Source organism: Prionailurus viverrinus, chromosome D3 (genome assembly GCF_022837055.1).
Source record: "Prionailurus viverrinus isolate Anna chromosome D3, UM_Priviv_1.0, whole genome shotgun sequence".
NCBI classification, from domain to species: Eukaryota; Metazoa; Chordata; class Mammalia; order Carnivora; family Felidae; genus Prionailurus; species Prionailurus viverrinus.
In genome coordinates this window covers 39,202,711-39,220,787 of record NC_062572.1, presented here as the reverse complement: position 1 = coordinate 39,220,787, position 18,077 = coordinate 39,202,711, and the positions used below count along the sequence as shown (strand labels likewise).

Here is an 18,077-nt window from a genome sequence, read left to right as displayed (position 1 = left end):
TTCTAAGAGAGGAAAAACTGTTCTCCTGGAGAAGCCATCTGCCCCTCGGCATCTTTGCTCACAAGGCTTGCTGCATTTGCAAATGGGCTTTTACAACATTCAATAGTTTGTGCCATGCCCCCCATATTGAACTGTGATTTAATCTACCTCCCCAACTCGCTTGTGAGGGCAGGTTCCAAATCTCAACATCACCCCAGGGCCCACTGCTCCTGGAATGGTCTCTTTAGTAAGTAAAATCTCTTGATTTTAGTAAGTAAAAGCCCCCTCTCCCTCTTTTTAATGAGCATCTTAATTTTGTCCAGTACTACTGCAGTCTGCAGAACCAGAATAATGGTTCCCAAAGTTGTCCACATCCTAAGCCCAGAAACCTGTGAAAGGGTTACCTGAGATGGCAATAGGGAATTTGCAGGTGTCATCTTGAGATGGGGGAGATTATCCTGGGTTTCCGGTGGGCCCAAGGTAATCACAACTGCCCTGATTAGTGGGAGGCAGAAATATCAGAGAGAAGTTTGAAGATGCTATGCTGCTGGCTTCGAATGTGGAGAAAGGGAACATGAGCCAAGGAGCAGATGCAGGCCCTAGGAACTGGAAAAGGCAAGGGAAAGGGTTCTCCCCCAGAGCATCCAAAAGGAATCCCTGCTGAAATCTTGGTTGGAGCCTAGTGACACTGCCAACCTAAAGAAATATGCATTGTGCCACTGAGTTTGTGGTAATTTGTTACAGCAGCAGTGGGAAAATAATACAACTCCATTTTGGAAATAAATTAATCTAATGTAAGAATTCACTCGTTCTCTTCTCACAGAAGAAGCTGCTTTCCCTGAGTCTATCCATCATCTTTTCTTATTTCACAAGAAATGACACAGATTTCAGAACAAGATGGGAGATGTATTCACCCTCTTGCCTAGTCACTTTATTCTGGGGAGTTTTTTGCTCTTATTTATTTTTGATAGATATTCTTCCACTGGTAAAAATAGAGTGCCTACAAAGCAAGATGTGAGAAAAAGAGATGATATCCAGCCTAATTAGCTAAGTATCAGTATTAGTAAGGGCATGTGGAATGTCAAAACTGCAGCTGGTCAGAAATAGTACGCTTCTGTTCAAGAAAACCATGGAAAACGTGCACATCTCCTCCAAAGCCAAGGCAAATCCAACAGACTCTCTTGTTTTCCCTGAAGGAAGGAAGCAGGTCCACACTGCACATTCTGACTGAACATCTGAGAAACCAGAGGTTTCGTTATCACAGCAGGCAAGAGGTCTCATACTTTCTGAGTAAATATAAAGCACTGAATAAAGCAACAGACTACAGATAATGGAGGACCTTTTTTTTTAAGTTGAGAATTGTTAGCCTAAAGTGAGATCCCTACTAAAAAGTCCAGTAACTCTTGAAACACAAATATAATCCAGCATCTGTACCCACAGGTATGTGCATTTTGCAGCCGAACAATCTGTAGCATCCCTCAGACGCTCAAAGAAATGTATAATCCTAAAATAAGGGTTAAGAACAACTAGTGCTACAACATCATCATCTTTATTTAAGAAGTTTCTACACAGACAGTGTTCTGCACAGAAAACTGTGAAATGTTCTATTTCTATTCTATTCCACTCATGACTAAGCTGATGCCTCCAGCCAAATAATCACATGTCAGGATCTCATTAGATCTCACAGGTCAGGCTGGTGAGATGGGGGCTTGGTGAGGATTACTTAAGGAGTGCCAGCAATGGCTCCAGAGTGGGACATCCGAGTCATCGCCAGGGCAGTTCTTCCTGGCGGTGCTGTTGGGCATATGATTCTGTTCTGGATATAGAGACTTTAATAAAAACGTTCAAGGTAAGTATCTATTTACATTTCTTTGAGAGTATAATTCTAGTGGCAAGGAAGCTTGCCCTATGAAAGATTATACATCGTTTGGGGAGCTTGACTACATTCACACTGAAAATCAAATGAATGGATGGTTATCAATTGATACGAGGAGAAATATATTTAAGTCTAGAAGCTATTAATTATATGGTATAGCTCATCTCTTCTACTTCTTTCCACTGAATATCTAAAACTAGATTGGAAAATAAACATAGATGTGGTTTCGTTCAAAAATATTTAAAAAAATAAGGCAAGAACACAAAACCACTTATACTAAAAGTAACAACTTTGTAAGTTCATCTCTCATAGCCAAATCAGTCTGGTATATCTATTAAGACAGGAGTTGGCAAATTATAGTCCACAGGCCAAACAGGGTCCATCATCTGTTTTTGTGCATCCTGTGAGCTAAAAATTGATTGGTTTTTATATTTTTTAATGGCTGCAAAAATCAAAAGAAGAGTATTTCATGACATGTGAAAATTATAGAGAATTCAAATTTCAGTGTCCTCAGTTTTACAGGAACATAGCCACCCTCATCTGCTCGCATACTGTTAATGACTGTTCTTGTGCTAAACCACAGAAGCAAGGAGTTGCGGCAGAGACCTCAAGGCCCATAAAGGCTGAAATAGTTCCTTGCTGTCCCTTTACAGGAAGAGATGCTGCCCTATGGGTTACAAGCTCCGGCTGTAGTTGGTGGCCTCGGACAAGTGGCTTAAGCTACGTGTGACTGTCTTTTCACCTGCATCTACGTTATAGGCTTGCTGTCTGGTTTAAGAGAATATGAAAATGTAAAAGCACATAAACAGCACCATGTAGGCACCACAACTGAGTCAGCCCTCACCGATATTATTGTTGCTGCTGTTTGCTGTTACTATAATTACACTAATGCACCTTTACCGGGGAGGGCATTCTACCTGCCGTAAACCAATCTGGAAATCATGGCTGACACTAATTTATAGTTTCACCTACTCTTAAAAAATATCTTTTCATTAATTGGTCATAATATTTTTGAAATTTGTCCCAGTCTCCTTCCCAAATGAAGACAGTCATCAATCATTGTGGCACTGTAATGGACGTTAATTAGAAGTTTAGCTCAAAGGACAGTCATTTTTAATGTTAGTATCTTGTTCTGTCCTCATATTTCAAAACCATTTTCAAAAATGCATCCCAGCTAGAGACAGTGGCAAGAGAGGTGATATATTCCAATTCTGCTCCCTTTTTGACAGATAATTAAACAAGGACTCATAGGGGTCAAGCAACTTTCTCGAAGCACAGGAAACCCTTAATTAAAATGAACATTCACTGACTTGTATTTGGACTTTTGGTTTGCACTAATCCACCTGCAGGTTTTTCAAACAAAAGCTTTGAACTTATTGGTCTGCCCAAAAATTCAAAACAGTCTGGTCACACAAGTAGACAACTTACCATGACAATTGGACATTTTTTTGTCGTGATGCTTTTATTTCATTTAGAAATGCCACAAATACATCCAGTTAATGCATTAAATATGAAAAGACTTGCTGAAGACACTCAATTTATTAATGATTCAAGAGAATTTCCTAAAGCATCTATTTGGAATTCATTTATAATTCATTTCCCAGCTTAGCTGTGGTTCCCACAGGGCAAATATTTATCAAATATTTCTGTTTTAAGTCCTCCTTTTACATTTATTTGTAGAAGAATACACTCTTTTTTTCCTAAATAAAGGCTAACCTTCCTAAAAGCATCCATCCGTCTATTGTAGTTTAACGTGCATTTCCTGATAAGGTGACAGTAATGGGCCTTCAAATATAACAGAGTATACTGTGCAACCAAACAAAAGAATAATTATTAAACATAAAAGATGGCTATAAACTGAACACGATACACACCGAGTATATCATAAATATTTATTAGAAAGTAACTATGGTAATTAATAAACACAGTAATCAACACAAGGGAAATAGCATCTTAAAAACCTGCCATGGCAAGAAAAACTTCATAGGCCATGAGCCACACATGAGCAAATTAATATTTTCAGTATGAAAATCAGAATATCTGACTTGACTAGTGCCAGTGGACTTAAAAGAGCAAGAGTGAGGGGCACCTGGGTGGCGCAGTCGGTTAAGCATCCGACTTCAGCCAGGTCACGATCTCGCGGTCCGGGAGTTCGAGCCCCGCATCAGGCTCTGATGGCTCAGAGCCTGGAGCCTGTTTCTGATTCTGTGTCTCCCTCTCTCTCTGCCCCTCCCCCATTCATGCTCTGTCTCTCTCTGTCCCAAAAATAAATAAACGTTGAAAAAAAAAATTTAAAAAAAAAAAAAAAAAAAAAGAGCAAGAGTGGAGAATATCTTGAGTCAGGCTGCCACTGCCCAGTCCTGCCAACACTGACAATTTATAGTCTCTAGTTCCTATGGCTTATCACAGCTAGAGGGTAATATCTGAAATGAGAGAGCACTAGCTTTGGAATTAGAAACATCTGAGTTTACAGCCAGTTCTTCCACTGCTGATTGTGAACTCTGGGTCAATACTTAAAGTCTCCATGCCAACTGTGAGGCAGAAATAACCCATACCTGTAAGAGCTTTCTGTAACCAGTCTTACTGTGGTGATCAAATATGGAATCACTATGTTGTACACCTGAACCCAATTCAGTGTCACATGTCAGTTAGTCCTCAATAAAAATAAAAGTTTTTAAAAAAGTTGTTGTGAAGATAAAGGTACAATACATAAGATACTTAGCTAAATGTCTCAAACAAGGTCCATATTCAATAACTGGGTCTTCTTACTCTACTGATAACACTTCTGTGACTTCTGAGCCTGACACCATATCTACTGCTGTTATCACTTCTACTACTGCAACCGCTAAGAAGTCACTGCATCCTACTCCTTTTGGCCAATGTACTATTGGTGGCAACATGTCAACTGTAATAATTCACATTCTTTGTATCTGCACACATAAGGCCCACTAGGCTAGGTAGTATTTAAAATATAAAATAAAAACACCATAACAAGTGTTGGCGAAGATGTAGACAAACTAAAACCTTCATATTCCATTGGTGGGAATGTAAAATGGCGCAACCACTATGGAAAACATTTTATGTTAAAAAAAGAGTTACCATATGATCCAGCAGTTCTACTCCTAGAGATATACCCAAGAGAAACAAAAACTTACATCCACTAAAAAACATACACAAATGTTCATAGCAGCGTTACTCAAAAAACCAAAAAACGGAAACGACCCAAACATCTACAATGATGAATGGATACACAAAATGTGGTAGATCCATCTGTACAATGGAATACTATTTAGAAATAAAAAGTAATGAACTACTGATACATGCTACAAGATGGATGAACCTTCAAAACATTATGCTATGTGAAAGAAGCCAGGTACAAAAGATGACATATTTATTACATGATTCCATTTATATGGCATGTTCAGAATAGGCAAATCCACAGAGACAGAAAATGGAATTAGTGATTGCCAGGGGCTGCGAGGAGATGTAGACCAAGGAGTCATTGCTAGGGCGTATGAGCTTTCTTTTGGGAGGAATGACAAGGTTCTAAACTTAGATAGTAGTGATGGGTGCACAGCTCTGGGAATATAGTCAAAACCAGTGAAGTTTATGGTGTGTGAGTTATATCTCAAAAAAGCTGCTTTAAAAATAGAATTAATCAAGCACATAAGGTCAACTACATATTTGAGGAGTGGCAGAAAGGAAAAAAGTTAGTCTTCTGGATCTACTGCGCTTTGCCAGGGAGTGCCAGTACCACCGCCCAAACCTCCAGGGAGGACAGGCAGTGTGGGCTCAGCACGAAGGACAAAGTAGGGTGGGTTAAGAGGGAACTCGGTCCCCACCCTAGACATCTGCTCTCCCATTATGAAGTGGGATATTTATGATAACGATTAAAACATAAGAATAGAAGGAGTAGGAAGACTATAAGCTCTAGAGTTGAAAACTCTATTTGAAAGCTGGGGTTTAAACCCAGTTCCCCTCGGGCACCCGGTGGCTCAGTTGGTTAAGCTTCTGACTCTCAACTTTGGCTAAAGTCATGATCTCACAGTTCGTGAGAGGGAGTGCCACAGGGCAGATTGGGATTCTCTCCCTCATTCTCTGCCCCTCCTCTGCTTGTGCTTTCTCTCTCTCTCCCTCTTGTGACCTTAGACCAATTACTTAACCTCCCTGGCCTTCAGTTTCCTCATCCATAAAATGAGTATAATAACAGCACCTTTGTTCCCACGGTTGCTATGAGGATGCACTAATGCATATAAGCCCTTACAAGAGTGTCGTCTGATAAAATTAAGTGCCATCGTCGTCATTATCATCATCATTAGTATAGTTTTTTTGGTTGACCTGCTGACTCTACTCTCAGCAGTCAGACACAAACATGCAGCACAATACCATATGAGCATGAGCACTCCCAGGGTAGTACCCCTCGAACTCACCAGGGACTGTGGGCTTGTTCCTCCTCTACCTACCAATGACAATTCCTTTCATGAGGCCTCTTTGTTAGCACAGAAAATAAAGGCACCCAGGGAGAGCAGCACAGGGCATTTGCACTGGCTAATAACAGCAGTTACTACTGACGGTACTAGAGAGAGTCAGGCACATTTTTGGGTATTTTACATTTGTTACTTCACTGAATTATCACAACAAGCCTGCAAGGTAGGCATTATTAACCACATCACTTTACAGATAAGAAGAAGTTCAAATATACTGAGTAACCAAGCTAATAACACAGTTAAATAAGTCAGAGCTGACATTCAAACCCAGATCCATTTATCCTATGTCACTTTCGTACATTATGTTGAACTGGATTTCCAATGGAAGAGTGAGTAATCAGGACAGGAGTTAGGAAAGAGAAGAGTATTTTTTGTTTCACACAATTACTCAAGTAACAGGATGCCAGAATATATGCAGTGCCATCTGTTCTTTCACTCATTCATTCACACGTTTATTAAGCACCTATTATGTGCCAGTGTCAGTGATAAAAACAAACTTGGAAAGTTAGATGTTAAAAGAGAAAATTACAAAAAAAATTTTTTTAATAAATAAAAGAGAAAATTACAGAAGAATATGGTCAGCATATTAATAAACAAATGGTGCTGGACAAACAGGAGATCAGGGAAGTGTCAACTGTGTTCTCTACTGCAGAGACAGTCCCATCCACTGCCTTCAATTTCCTTAAACAAGAATTCAGAGGAAAACACTTGAGACTCATTTTCAATGCCTTTTTCTCCCTGGGAACACTGATGAATGGAATTTTAAGCCACACTTCTGAATCTTTTCTATAATTTGTGTCTATTCAGAAAACTGCCAGCCCACAATCTTTCTCCCTGTACCTCATGGGACAGGACAAGGATATACCGAACTGCAGGACTGGGGGTGGATGCAGCATGGAGAGTCCACGGCAAAATGGAGGTTCCATCACAGGAATGGGCTATAAGAGGGCAGAGGCTGTTGGTGAGGTCAAAAGTAGTCTATAAGCCCTAAGACATTAATGTCCATTCCAGGACTGATAACATTCTGACAGATTGAATGGTATGTGGAAGCAATTCATTTCACATTTTATAAAGCACCATTTCACAGGGTAGAGAATGTCAGCAGCATAAACACATCTTAATTTAGTCCTAAAATCCTAACGGGATTTCCATTGCACTCACAACCACAGAGGTAACACTTAAGGTTCTAATCCTGTCAGAGAAACGAGGGATTTTTCAACTCTTTCCTTATAGTAAAAGACAAAGCAATTACCATGGAAGAGAAAGAATAAGGAGAAGATACATGAAATATTTCTTTGGAAGGACCAGCTAAATTCTCAGAGATTTAAAAGGATCAATGTTGAGATAGTAAATAAGAAGTACACTAAATTCAATTTAGGAACTAAAGTTTTTCAAATATTTCAAGGTAATGTGTTAGCCCAATATGATCACATAAATAAGCTGGCAAACACATTCAACTGGATACCACGATACATAGCTTATGAATCACAAGAAAGCAATCTGTCACTTAGAATTCTAAATAAGATTTGATGTACTATTGAGTTTTTCCTATAAATGCAATAATTGTATAATAAAAGTTAAAAGAGAATTCAGAGAAAAAAACCTGAGGTTCATTTTCAATAACAAAATATTCGTGAATTTATAAAGTAATTACGATATCCAAAAGTTATTCCCAGAGTCAGTGCTGTAAGAGTAAGCAATAAAGAGCCACAAATAATAATTTCAGCAATATGCTTAAAATTCAATTTAAAATAAAATATTAATAACAATATATGTAAGAGAAAATACCTATAATGTATTAGTTCTGAACAGCATTCAGCATAGTTGTTTCCATTTGTCAGAAGAATAAAACACTGCCAATTCTTGATAATCTATGGCCAAATACTCATCTCTAAATTTTACTAAAATATATGTACTGATTATTCTTTATGAGATAAATTATTCAGCATATAGCACATAAGATTTATTTTAAATTATAACTGTACATCACACATAAAAGCATCTTTCTTGATAGTGCCTATTTTCAAAGTAGTTGACTTGAATCTTTTTATTATTATGAAATAAACTGTGTTTGGGTGGAAAATAACTTTTGAACTGTCATATGTTATATAATTATTGAATACCACAACTTTCAGCTCTGTACAAAAAAATGAAAAGCTTCTAAGAAAATTTAGTTTTGATGATGTGTGCTTTTAAAAAGTAGATTTCACAATAAGAACAGTAGAGAAATCTGTTCATCAAATATTTATATCAAAATTTAACTTTTTGTTTTAGCTACAGTGACTAAAGTCCTTTTATTCATTTTTCTTTGCTCTAACAAAGAACAGTAGAAAACAAAGACTTAATTGTTCTTGTTGAGGTGTTTAATGACTATTTCAAAGAAATAGCTGATAATAGTGACAAAAGGCAGCTAAAAAAAGAAAGAAAGAGAGAGAAAGAACAAAAGAAAGACAGAGAGACAAAGAAAGACAGAAAGAACAAAAGAAAGAAAGAAAGAAAGAAAGAAAGAAAGAAAGAAAGAAAGAAAGAACGAACACAGAAAGTCTAAACAGCAAATCCCAACGTGAATATGTTAGAATCCCACTCAAAATCAGTTGTGTGTCTAATCTACAGATTCCGCGTCAGGTACCAGCCAGCTGGAAATCTCTGTATCCAGGAACTGGGACTAGGAACGAAATCAGTGGAAGCTTTCTCCTCCAACGGAGCCAAGAAATTGGAGCCACAACAGCAGGGCACTTCTGGCAAGTTCCTACCTTTAACCGCTGCTCATCCACATCGATGACTGTAGCCACGCGAATTAGCCTGGGGTTCCGTCTGTCCACCGCTTCAAGCCTCATGCTGGGCAGAAAACCGTGGGGTGGCCGCTGAAACATCAAGAGAGCCAAAGTCAGCAAAATCCCACTGCTCAGATGCCACATCGCATGTGTTCTAAAGTGCAATTGATCTGACTTTGCATTTAGACCTTGAACACGACTGGAATTTAGTTTTAAGGACACGTAGCACTTCGTGCATATTATTTTATCCAGTTTCATAAAAACCTGTGAGAGGAGAAAGAATTTTTTGGTCATTTTCAAGATAGCTAAAAAGACAGATTAAATCATATATTCATTAACAATCACAAGATTCAAAATAGGTTCTAATTTATTAACAATTTATCTATTTGATTAATTTTTTCTGAAATTAACTTTATAAATCAAAAAACTGTTGACCACTCTCACTGTCCAGTTTTGTAGAGTATGACTCAGAAGACAAAATTATTTACTAAATAATTAGAAAAACATAAACATAATCCTTTATAAATCTAAATTTTAAAATAGATAAAAGCTGCATAACTCTTGACAGTTAAAACTATTTTAGAATCAAACCACAATGTAATTTAAAGCTATAACCTGTGCTTTGTTACTTATCTGTAACATAAGCATGTTAAAAACTGTTTTAATTTAAGCTTCCTCCAAAAATCCTAGGAACCAGGAGTCTATAACGAGGACACTTAGGAAATCCTAAAGAAAATGGGGTGGGAAAAAGCACACTGGGACTTACCAAATCATTGACACCAATGAAATTTAAATACAAAAAATCAAAGTCAAAAGACAACTCCAGCACTGTTCATAGGTTGGTAAAAAGTCACTCTGAAAGCTATTACACATAAAATATTCAATTGACTTTATTGAAAATGAAACTGTACTGAATTTTGTTTAAGTCTAGAAATGGCAATAGGAAACCCTCATAATACATAATAAACAGTTAAATCTTTCTCCAATATCTGGTTTGCTTCTCTCCTGCTTTTGTGGAAGTATATTTTCTTCTAAAATGCATTATTATGTCTACTAAATGGAATATACTGACTACAAGTAGGTCTTTGATGCTTGAAAATCTTTCTGTTCTCCCCAAGGTCACTGTCCTGATAACAAAGGTAATAGTTTCATATTGCAGATGCCAAAGATACACAGCTTGAGATGAATCCATGATAACTCCATGTCAGAGCCTGGAAGTTGCCTTTTTAACGAAATCATAATTTTATTTTCTTGTAATTTTCTTCTTGGAAAAATAAAATGAGTTTTGACAGAAAGCAAAAGAGAAAGAGCTTAACTACCAGCAGCTGGTACTTTGCTTATCGAATTTTTTCAATTCCTGAAGTCCTTTCTAGCACTCCAGGACTTCTGGCTTTCTTAATTTGATTAAATTCATTTTCCAAATCCAGTCTATTATAATAGATTTATTTAAAAAAACGAAATAGCATTTTGTTTAAAATCCCTTTTGATCCCTAGAAAACTTTCTATAAATGAAATCATATGTAGAAGCTCGCTATATAAAATTCTGACTAAAGATGAATCAGGAAGCCTGGAGCACACAATTAAGTTGAAAGGGAACAATCTGAAAACCACTTTACAACATAAATATCTCTAACTGTACTATCAGTGCACTGTCTTTTCCCCAATAATTTATGCTTGGTTCAACCCTGGAATAAAGGTATAAGTACAAATTTGAACTTTAAAAACTGGTATTCTAAATGCTAAAAGCAATGTTTCCCTCAAAATGGATAAACCTGTAACACACACCCACTACATACAGTTCACCTATTTTATTATGGCATCGTTGGCATTCAAACAGTTCCCAAGACTGTGAAAGTTCAGAGTTCCCGCCATGTGGACTAAGAAGCAGAAATGAAGGACTCTGCCATTATTAGGGGTTGATGAGGGGCTTTCAACTGTACTAGGGTGGGCTACGGTGCTTTATAAGAAGGGAAACCATCATTACTTTTGTGTAGAGGAACAATAGTAAATGAGTCACCTCCTTTGTAGTTTTACCTGAAAACCAGGCAAAGTGGTTATGAAAATAACACTTGCATTTAAAAATAAAAAACTAGAATAATTTGAGCTGCCAAATTAAGTTAACATGTACACCATTTCAAGTTGAGAGTGTATTAGAGAGTATACAACTCACCATTTTAAAAACTTTGGCAGGAACAGCATTAGTTTGAGTAGCTTCCAGATATTCTGTCCAGGAAAAATTTTCTGGATCAGGATAACCTGAAAAATACATATACATATCAAAAAATTACTCACTAATATTTTGATTCCCATGTACTATAAGACATTTGACCTTCTGTGAACTGCTCACTATTTAACAGCCCCTATGCTAAGAACCTCACATACATTACCTAAGTCTATTTTAACCTCTGAATGGGCTGTTTCATCCCCACTAAGGCAAGCAAGCACTCATATATAGGTTCGTTCATTCATTCACTCAACAAGGTTAAACAGGTTGGCCAAGGTCAAATGGTGGGTATTTGGCAGAGCCTGGTTACACCCAAAAGACCTCTTTAGAAAGTTTGAAAAAACACTCACAATCCCTATCTGACCTCAGACCATAAACTGAAAATCTTTCCAATTTCTCCAATACTTCTGCATCTATTAGGGTTTTGTTCTCTTAATTACATCTCTGTAATTGCAATTTCCCAGGTTTGCCATTTATAATTGCAACTTATATATTGGTATAACATGGTACAAAGCACTGTATGTTTAAAAAAATTCTAACTGGGGGCACCTGGGTGGCTCAGCCGGTTGAGCATCCAACTCTTGATTTGGGCTCAGGTCATGATCCCAGAGTCAAGGGATCAAGCCCCACGTGGAACTCTGCACTGAGTGTAGAGATTGCTTGAGATTCTCTCCTCCTCTCCCTCTCCCCCTCCCCTACTTGTGCTCACTATCACGTCCCTTCCTCCGGTTCTCTCTCTCTCTCTCTCTCTCTCTCTCTCTATATATATATATATATATATATGTGTGTGTGTGTGTGTGTGTGTGTGTATACATACATATATATATATACATACACACACACACACATATATATATATACACACACACACACACACACACACACATATATATATACATAGATGTATATATTTCTAACTGGGTTTCTCATTTCTCTTTATATTTGTGTTATTTTATTCCTAATTACATTTGCTGAGGTCTATATTATTGTGTCATTTTCTTTTTCCTTTAAAGGAATAAGCACCTAGATTTATTCATCAGCTTTCTTGTTTTTTCTCTTTTCTAATTATTTCATTTGCTGCTTTTACTCTTATTACTTCTTTACTCATATTTCCCTTAGGTTTGTTTTTACTCATCAAATCGAACTATAAGGATAATTGATTTATTTTCATTTTTTTAAATAACAGAAGCATTTAAAACCATGAAATTACTACTGTTCCCCCTGAATACAGCTTTAGACATCTGGATAAACTTTTATGAAATATTTGTGTATCTCACTTTTATTTTTCAAAAACAATTATAATTACAATCTGTAAGTGTCCCCTTCATTTAGTCACTGGCCAAATAATTATTTAAGAGATATCTCAAATCATTAATTTTTATAGTTATTTAAAATATTCATAATAATATCTACTTTACCACATGGTAGTTTCAGAATGTCACATGATATCTAGGCTTTCTTTTTGGCATACTATAGGATCAACAGTTTAAATTTTTGTTTAAGTATATAATACACATACACACATGTTTTGAGGCATATTAGAATGCCTCAATTGAATGTAAGTAGCTATTATTATTAAAAAATCTGATTTATTTTTTTAAGCAAAAAACCTGAAGGAATAAGCTAAAATTTCTAAAATACTTTTTCATACAGTTTTCTAGTGTATCTGTGATAATTTTTTCTTCATATTTAAACTTTTTACTAAAATAAAGAATATTTTAAGAAAAATATGCCAATGAAGCAAACAGCCTGAAAAACTGTTCACAAAATTAGCATAGCTGTACCACCAGGACCCAGGACAGCCCCTCCCCATTCTACACCCTTCCAGTCACTGCCCCCTCTCCACAAAGGGAAACTCTCATCCTAGTTTCTAACCTCTAAGATTAGCTCTGCCTGTTCCATTTTTTCCTTTGTATAAATGGAATCATACAGCATGTACTCATTTGCAGTGGTCAGCTTTTGCTCAGCACTCTGTCAGGTTCGTGTAGACAGCTGCATGTAGAAAATCTGTTATCACTGCTTTGTAGCAGTCTATTGGGTAAGGATTTCACAATTTATTTATCCATTTTACTGATGATGGTCCTTTGGACAGTCTCGATTTCGGGGGCTATTATGGAAAGTGCTGCTACAGACATTCTAGTATATCCTTGTTGATCATCACAAATATACACTTCTTTTGGAATGCATCCAGGAGTAAAACTGCTGGATCATGGGGTAGTTTGCTTTATATTTTGATGTTACATTATTTATCACAGAAAAGCACATGTAATTTTCGCTACTGATTGTGCTTTTTATTTAACATTGAAAAAAAATTTCCCTTAGACACCTTGATTGCTTTTACATCAAATTCTTCTTTGTCACTAAAAATTAAATTGTATGCCATCTTGTATTTTCTGTTTGTTTTCTTAATAAAATTTTGTCCATCTTTTTTACTTTTAAATTATTTTGTCTCAGTTATATCTATTTTAAACATCTTCTAAATGGATTTTGAAATCCATTTGCATTTACTTTCATAACTCATTTGCTTTATCTAACTTCCGTACACATGTTTTAGGCTGGAGTTGTTTTTTTTTTAAACACTCTCTTAGGGTTTCCTTTGCTTTTTGTCCCTGTCTATATATGAGCTATGTTACATACCTTCTGTTTCAGGAATTATTTCTGCTGCTTTTGTAGCTCATATACTTTTTAATGTTTATTTTATTTTTGAGAGAGAGAGAGAGAGAGACAGAGCACGAGCAGGTGAGGGGCAGAGAGAGAGGGAGACACAGAATCTGAAGCCGACTCCAGGCTCCAAGCTGTCAGCACAAAGCCCAACGTGGGGCTCAAACCCATGAACCATAAGACCATGATCTGAGCTGAAGTCAGATGCTTAACCGACTGAGCCACCCAGGTGCCCCTGTAGCTCATATTTTTAACGACTGTCCAAACTCATTCCTTGTATTTTGGATTTCCACATTTCCGTGTGGGTTCTGATTATGCTCATATCGTGCCATGTCAGCACCGGGGTCCCCTCCTCCCTGGCTCCAGGTCTCTCACCAGGGGCCTAAGCAGCAGATTCTGGGGAATGGTGACTAAAGAAAGCAGTGCGTGGTGGGCTGAGGAATGAATGTGCAGAGGCTGAGGGAGGAAGCAATTAGTGCTGCTCCAGTCCCATAAAGAAATCTTGCATGCTGCTATGAAAGAAATCATCTTTTTTCATGATCAATAAGTGAGAATAAAAGACTGTGACTGTTTTTCAGTGTTTCTGAAGCAGTACTGCCTCTGTGACACTCTCCAGAAATGAGCTATGTATGTACTGTGTGTATATATATTCCCTGTTCAATGAGTCCAAGGAAGAAGAATGTCTCATTGCCTAGGGAGGCCTGCAAAAGCCACATACTCCCACTGTCTTCCTCCTAGCCCCACCCTGAGTCCTCCTACCTTTGTGGGGTATGGCAGGGGGCAGAATCAGGGCAACAGAGGAAGGGGCAAGAGCCAGGTCCACTGACACAGCTGTGTGGCAATATGACAGAAGCTTTTCAGAAGCTGAAATTATTTCTTGTTTCAAGAAACATATGAGACCACCCCATGGAACAATAGCCTTCAGCATCTTCACTTGTCTCAAAGAAAGCAATATATAACTAGTTTCAGTTTATTAGTAACCACTCTTCGGAGTACTCCATTTACACTAAGTCGTTCATTCCTCACATATGCTGCTCATTTTATAGGTGAGGCTCAGGGAACTTGAGCAGCTTTCCCAGTGCTATACACGTAGAAGTGGAAGAAATGGGTTTGGAACAATTATGTCTGACTCCATTACCCACGTATTCAACCACTGCTTCCCCCTAGTATTATAACCCAGAGCTCCATGATCCAAGGTGGTCCAAGGCCTCAGGACTGGGAGTATGAGCTCCCCCTGGAGGCCAAGGTGTCGTATGGCAAGGGTGGGAACATTGCTAGATTGGAGGCAGGCTGTTGGTATAAATGTATTTATTCACGTCCCACCTCATTCCACTCTATTGAGAGATTAAACCATCAGAGATGGGCAAACGCTGAGGCAAGATGAGGTTCAAGTTGTGGCTGTGGGCACAGGTGGCTGAACCAAACAAAGGAAACGTGTCAGCTATTGGGATCAAGCATAGCAAGGCTCCTGCCAGGCAGCCCCTGGATCTCCCCATGGTACTGGCACTTTCCTGGAGAAGAGGAAGACCCAGGTGACAAATATCTTTAATTAACGTCAGCAAATAACTAGAAGGCACACAGATGACAGCCAGAGAGGACAGAGGGAGGAAGTGCAATGGAGGGGAAGAGCTTGCGCCCTCATGGGAGAGGAGCCTCTCTAAAGGCTGAGAACTGTCCTAGGAGAAACAGTGGGACTATCTGGGATACGACAAAATGTGCTATCCCAAGAGGGTGACAGAGAAAGATCTGTGTGAAAAAGTCACTTAGATGAAGGTCAATTCCAGTGCTTTGAGTTGAAAAAACTGAGAGTCAAGAAAAAAGGGATACAAATATGGGACGGTGCAAAAACAGAGAAACTTAACGTGAAACCAAGTTAAATGCAAGTGAAAATATACTGAAATATATCATTCCAAGGACTACTTATACCATTCCGGAACAGCAATTCCTTACAGTGATCTACAGGCCCCTACCCACCAGGGACCCATTACCACTCCAACCTCATCTCCCTTCACTCTGCTCCTGCTCCAACTAGGACACAGCTGACTTCTTCTCCCTCAAGGTCTCAAACTTGCTGTTCCTTTACAGAGAAGTTTTCCCCATGTACCTTCCACACTCCCTACCTCACCTCCTTTAAGTTGTTGCTCAAATGTCCTTCCCTGAACTCCCTAAGTATACAGAACCCTCTCACCAAATACATGTGCCCCTCCTAACCTCATGACCTGCCTTACTTTTCTCCATAGCACTTACCACCAATTATCTTATTAAATTAATACTTATATATTTGTTGTTTCTCTTGCTCTATAAGATCATAACTGCCTAACGACAGGAATTTGTTCACTTTAGTCCCATTTTCTCTGGGACTTTCTCCAGAACACAGCCTAGTATGTAGTGATCAGTAGTTATCCCTTATTAAGTATTTGGCAAATATCTGCTGAATGAAATGTATTTAAGTTTGCATTTGATATTGTGGTGGCCAAGAATGCCAGATATGTGAGCCAAAATTGTACTGGTCTAGCCTCAATATAATGAATGGAACACTGATATAAAGTTGTTTGCCTGTTGGTGTTGGCAGTATTCAGAGGTATCATTAGAACGAGCTGATGCTCCTGTACTAATTCTGGCTAAGGTTCCAAATAGCACTATAGACTGCACAGTACCAAGGGAAGGCCATCTGACTTGTGGCCTCTGTATAAGGTGAATGTAATCCTCAACTGTTTGTTCCATGTAAGAAAGGCCTACTTATGTGGCATATTAGTTACAGACTCTTCTTTTTTTTTATAATTTTTTTTAACGTTTATTTATTTTTGAGACAGTGAGAGACAGGCATGAACGGGGGAGGGGCAGAGAGAGAGGGAGACACAGAATCGGAAACAGGCTCCAGGCTCTGAGCCATCAGCCCAGAGCCCGACGCGGGGCTCGAACTCATGGACCGCGAGATCATGACCTGAGCCGAAGTCGGACGCTCAACCGACTGAGCCACCCAGGCGCCCCAAGTTACAGACTCTTCTTATAACAACGTCCTCCATTAATTTACCACCTGGAACAATAGCCTAAATAGAAACATAATTTTGCCACTGGGACAGTCTAAAGAAGGGTAGTTAATAAATAGTATAAGCCCTTGAAGTCCTGGAATTCTGGTCTGATTAGCGTGTCCCATGCAACCTAGAGAAGCATGACAACCATAATTACATCAGTGGCCAGTCCAGGAACCAAAACTCATAGGCGTCCCAGGACAAACAGTTTTTAGGTAATGGACAATAGTCCAGCTTAATAATGATGTGCTAAGAGGCTTACTGAGAAGGTTCAATCAGAACACAGAGAATATTGATCATAAACACGCGTGCTAGATGGACTTACCAGGGCACTTCATCTAACTCTTTGTTGTACTGATAAGGAAAGTGAGACCTGGCATTTTAAGTGACTCATCTAAGGCAAGACAACTAATAGCCAAGCCAAAGCTAGAACCCTGGTCTCCCGATCTGCAATTACAGAAAACAAAACTTGTGAAAAGTTGCTTTGAGGCTTGGTGAGTACTCTGTATGCTGCCAGGCACTAAGGCCGAGAAGAAGAATCGATAGAAGAATGAGGGCCATGCAACTAGTACTGCTGAAGCCCTGACTGACTGGCTTTGCCATCATTTCAAGAGAGTGGATTTTCTAAGAATGCCCCCCAGGCGTTACCTATTTACTTCTCTGTTTCAAGAAGCTCTGACAAGGCAGAGCAGTAACTCATCCAGGCCTCTGGATGGTAGAGACTGCAGGAAGTCCCCAATGACTGTGTGCTGCCACTCCACTCACGAGGTTCTGCACACATGGAGGGGCTCTTTATGAAAACGATCTTAACATCAAGGAATCACTAAATATCCCATGTTAGACAGCACTACACTATTTAGTACAAGACAAAAGAAATGCAAGACATGAGAACAATCAGTTATCTCAATCATTGTTGAGCCTAATTCAGGTTCACTCGATTTTGTTTTCAAAAAATATGTTGAAACTAACCTCACAGTTATGGTACCTTCGATGCCAGAAGTCTTGGACTCATATTCAGCTCATCACAATCAGGGGTAAAATATC

The 18,077-nt window shown here is 38.5% G+C and overlaps 1 protein-coding gene across 2 annotated transcripts in view; it reads right to left on the bottom strand.

The window, feature by feature from the left end:
• Nucleotides 1–18,077, bottom strand: part of L3MBTL4 (L3MBTL histone methyl-lysine binding protein 4) — a 447,392-nt gene that overhangs the window by 227,661 nt on the left and 201,654 nt on the right. For both annotated transcript variants that reach the window (XM_047828725.1, XM_047828726.1), the window contains exons 11-12: nucleotides 11,287–11,372; nucleotides 9,096–9,206 (exon numbers count right to left, since the gene is read on the bottom strand). In XM_047828725.1, the coding sequence (XP_047684681.1) occupies nucleotides 9,096–9,206; nucleotides 11,287–11,372 (197 nt within the window). The remainder of the gene's footprint in view (nucleotides 1–9,095; nucleotides 9,207–11,286; nucleotides 11,373–18,077) is intronic.